The sequence below is a fragment of the Clytia hemisphaerica genome, unplaced genomic scaffold (genome assembly GCF_902728285.1).
Source record: "Clytia hemisphaerica strain Z4C2 unplaced genomic scaffold, Clytia hemisphaerica genome assembly, whole genome shotgun sequence".
Lineage (NCBI taxonomy): Eukaryota > Metazoa > Cnidaria > Hydrozoa > Leptothecata > Clytiidae > Clytia > Clytia hemisphaerica.
The window spans coordinates 1,249,964-1,254,623 of NW_027104615.1; the positions used below are offsets into that span (position 1 = coordinate 1,249,964).

Genomic DNA, 4,660 nt, shown 5'->3' on the forward strand with positions numbered 1-4,660 from the left:
GTGTGACGTCACTTTTTGCTATTTTTCAAAGAAAATTATAGGGAACCTGTATAATTTGGGTGCAAACAATCCCTGAAAATTTCAAGTCAAAAGGTTGAATCGTTCAGGCTCTATTTTCTGCAGACTTTCTCAAAAAATTTGGAGAAAATCAAGTTTAAAGATTTTTTTATACACTTTGTAAAGTCATCCAAAGTCATCCAAAGTCATCCAAAGTCATCCAAAGTCATCCAAAGTCATCCAAAGTCATCCAAAGTCATCCAAAGTCATCCAAAGTCATCCAAAGTCATCCAGAGTCATCCAGAGTCATCCAGAGTCATCCAAAGTCATCCAAAGTCATCCAAAGTCATCCAAAGTCATCCAATATCAACTTGTATCTATATCTAATGATATTTATATATTATCCTAAACTTTCTGGTCATTGAATCTGTATTATACTTGCAAAAAGATAATAGCTGGCAGTAGCAACTCATTTATTCCTGATTATGACACAAGAAATCACAGAGGAACAAGATGTCATCCAAAGTCATCCAAAGTCATCCAAAGTCATCCAAAGTCATCCAAAGTCATCCAAAGTCATCCAAAGTCATCCAAAGTCATCCAAAGTCATCCAAAGTCATCCAAAGTCATCCAAAGTCATCCAAAGTCATCCAAAGTCATCCAAAGTCATCCAAAGTCACTTTGAGCACTAACGGCGAGCCTTGTTAATTTTCCTTTAATTACGGTACGCCAAATAACCGCTTGTGGTTGGTGGGGAAATCCCCTAATGACAAAGAAAATTTCCCGAAAGTAAAGAGGAACCACTAGGAAGTCTTTTAACATCAACTTTGAAAACATGATTTCCAGTGGGGAACCCCCTTAACAACATTTTTGGGAGCTGGTTCCACGCCGATATGCATCTATAATAAAATGATTTTGTTTGCACACCCCTTAATCCATCATCTGAGAAATTAGGGATCAATTCGTAATCATGTTTACGATGGGGACGAGTTCGGCGAGAAAACTTTTTGACGATGGTATTTTTGTCATAGAAGTGAAGGTGTTTGTATATTTGAACCATGTCGCCAAATTGTCTCCTAAATTCAAGAGATGGTAAGTCCAGTTTTCGCAGGCGCTGCTCGTATGTTAAATTTCGTAGACGACGTACCATTCTTGTTGCACGCCTTTGAACCCCTTCAAGTAGGTTGACGTGCTTACGCAATCTAGGTGACCATACAGATTGAGCATATTCCAAATGAGGTCGAACAAAGGTGGTATACAGTGTGTAAAGTGTCCTGGGACATAATTCCTCGAAGCCTCTTCTGATCACACCGAGAATTGAGTTTGCTTTCTTGACCTGTTTCGATATGTGCTCTTCAAAGGTAATATCGGAGTCGATCAGCACACCTAGATCCTTTTCAAGGGAAACGTGTTCAAGTTGGTTTCCATCTAACGAGTATGGGTGTGCATGGATGATGTTCTCTAATTTTCCGAGAGTTAGTACATGGCATTTATCTGGATGGAATTTTAAAAGCCATTTTCTCGACCAATTTTCCAGTTCATTGATGTCCTGTTGGATTGTCAAAGAATCCTCGATTGAGTTGATCTCTTTGACTATCTTCGTATCATCGGCAAATAGGAAAATAGATGAGATGACGTTGTCCGGGAGGTCATTGATATAATAGATAACACAAAGAGAAATGGTCCAAGGACACTTCCTTAACGGACTTACCACTTACAACGGAGTTTGTACTTGATCGAGCTTGATCGACCTTTACGAGTTGCTTTCTGTCTGTCAAGAAAGACTCTATCCATCGTAGACAGTTACTTGATATTCCATATCCTTAGTTTCTTCAGCAAGCGACGGTAGGGAACAGTATCGAAGGCTTTAGCAAAATCGAAATATATCGTATCAACTACTTTACCATTAGCAATGCTTCGCAGCACTTATCCAAGTAGTTCAGGAGTTGAGTAACTGTTGATCGGTGACTGAAGCCGTTATTGTTTATTGACAATAGTTTTTGATCTTGTAGATGATTCATGATATGCCTCCTTAGAAATGATTCCATCAATTTACAAACAACTGATGTCAGGCTGACTGGTCTATAGTTTATTGCTAGATTTTGAGCACCTTGTTCTTGTAAATTGGGCGAAACGTAAGCCATCTTCCATTCTTCGGTATGATTCCACACGACAAGGTTTTATTCATTAAGATCGCCAAAGGCTCGGCTACGTGGTCGACCAATTCTACCAACATTTTGGGATGAATTTCATCTGGACCAAAGGATTTGTTGGTGTCAATCAGTTTTATCTGTTTCTTCATCATCTCATCGGTGACGAATAGATCACTAATCTTCTTATCTGTGCTTGCAGGGAAGTCTGGTAATTCACCCTCTGGCTCATCAGTAAAGACACTAAAAAACTGCTTTTGCAAGATGTTTGCCTTCTCGTGGTCGTCATGTTTAAGAGATGATTTATCGTCAGGGTTCTGAAGAAGTGGCGAAACTCCACTTGTTGATTTGAGTTTACTTCTTACGTGAGACCAAAAGATCTTGAGTTTCTCTTTGGATTTGTCACAGATACTCTTCTCATATGCCCGATGTGCCTTCACCAGCATTCGATTTACTCTATTCCTTGCGAGTACATAGTTGGCGCGGTGATGATCTCGGTAGAGAGGTGAAAGATCTTAACCACCTTCTATTCAGCAATTTTCTTTCTCTTGATTTCATCTCGCAGGTCCTTTTTTATAGGGATTTGCCTTTATTCTTCCAAAAGCTGTTACTACTTCTTTCAGTGGTACAAACTATTTCTGAGGTCGAGTATAGCTTCTTTGAAAGTTTTCCAAAGATCATCCACTGATGTTTCCACGGGATGCTTTCTGAAAACTTTGGTTTCCAGTCTCTTAAGCTAAGATCGTTATTCATCGATTGGAAATTGGCCGACGCAAAGATATATCTTGTCTGTACACTTTTGGGGTGAGCGTAACAAGCAAATTTGAACGCTAACGAGCTATGATCACTTTTACCAAGTGGACTTAAGTAATCTAGATTCACTATTTGATTTGCTTCCCCTGTCAATATCAGGTCGATTAGAGATGGGTCATCTGTTCCACGACATCGAGTTGGCTCGTCAACGTGTTGATGTAGATATGCATCTCTCAAAGCATCTAGAAACTTTTCTTCTTTACTATCTTCTATTGAATCTACATGACGACGGATTGCATCTAGTGATTCTTTTGTTTTGGAGGACTACATTTTGTGAAATCTAGCGATAGGAAAAAACAACAGAAAAAAAAACAGAAAGTTCACAAACCAAATTTGAAGTAAAACACAAAGTACTTAACTATAAGGAATGACTTCAAGTTCAACCAAAACAAACTTTGACTTCGTAAAAAAGAAGTTTCGTATCCAGGTCTCGAAAAAAAGTTGGTATCGGAAAAAAAGTTGGTGTCGGAAAAAAAGTTGGTGTCAGAAAAAAAAAAGTTGGTGTCGGAGAAAAGATGGTATGAAAATTCATGAAGTTGGTCGCAAAAAACGAAAAGTTGGTATCAGAAAAAAAAAATTGATGTCAAAAAACAACAAAAGTTGGTGTCGAAAAAAAAAAGTTGGTGTCGAAAAAAAAAGTTGGTGTCAACAAAGAAAGTTGGTGTCGAAAAAAAAGTTGGTAATAAAAAGTAATTCGGCGCGCCATAAGTGGAGGTTATAAAAGGTACCCCGACCAGCGGAGCATCCCCGTAACCCATCTTGCCCCAGTACCCCCCATTGAGTTTCAAGCCCGAAGGGCTAGAGGTCAATCTCTAACCTTTCTCAGGCAAGAAAAATTGAAGCCTTAAAATATGCGCCGTATTTTTTATGACGGATTGAATCTAGCAATTCCTTTGTTTTCGAGTGATATATTTTTCGAAATTAAGCGGTAAATTTTAGTTTCAATTTGTCATTTGTGTAAAAACCAGGCGGGTCGCTCAAGGCCGCGCAACTTTGGTAGGATTTGTTGGCTTCAAATCCTACCAAGGAGATTGACCTCTAGCCTTCGGCTTGAAACTCAATGGTACCCCCCCCCCGGGAGAAGCTAATTCGATTTCTAGGATCTTGCCTAAAGTCACAGCAACGAATTTCAAAATGGTAGCCCAGCGGAAGAAAACATTAAAGCTTAGGGCTTATGCATGCGTGCGCTTAGTGAACCAGCGTAAACAAAATATAGTGCTTGGTTAGAATAATGGTTTAGCAAAACAAAAAATCAAATGGTGCAGTTTGTTTGCTAAACCCTTGGTTTAATAGCGAACGAAGAAAACACAGAAAAAAGACTGATTGGCTTTGATTGTCTGTTTAGGTAAACTTTTAAATGAATCAATGCGTTCACTAAACCCTCTGTTTCACTTTTTTGGGTTTTTGGCTAAATGGTATGCACCCTTAATAATCATAACTTCTTTTCCTCTACATAGATAGATGATAAATTTTTGTGAAATTTTCAAGAGAGATCCATAAAATTATCATTGATTAAATTAAATTATCATGTTCAAATATCTAAATCTTTCTCTTTAAAGGAAAGAAAGAAATTGACAATGTTTACATTCCTCTAACCTTCCACAGTACTAAAATTTAAAGTGCGCATTTTTACCTACCGCCTTTTACAGTGGAACAGGGTTAGCGACTCCAGAAGTCATGCAACTTTCGTTGACGTCAAA

General features: G+C 38.4%; 1 protein-coding gene across 1 annotated transcript; it reads right to left on the minus strand.

Annotated features, from left to right (window-relative positions):
• Positions 1–2,092: 2,092 nt before the first annotated feature.
• LOC136824618 (uncharacterized) lies at positions 2,093–2,593 on the minus strand. The gene has a single exon (XM_067080607.1). It carries the CDS (start codon positions 2,591–2,593, stop codon positions 2,093–2,095), a length of 501 nt encoding a protein of 166 aa, XP_066936708.1.
• Between the last annotated feature and the right edge of the window lie 2,067 nt (positions 2,594–4,660).

Excerpts from the sequence above, each read along its gene's own strand:
- LOC136824618 (XM_067080607.1), bottom strand. The coding sequence starts at position 2,593 with ATGCTGGTGAAGGCACATCGGGCATATGAGAAGAGTATCTGTGACAAA.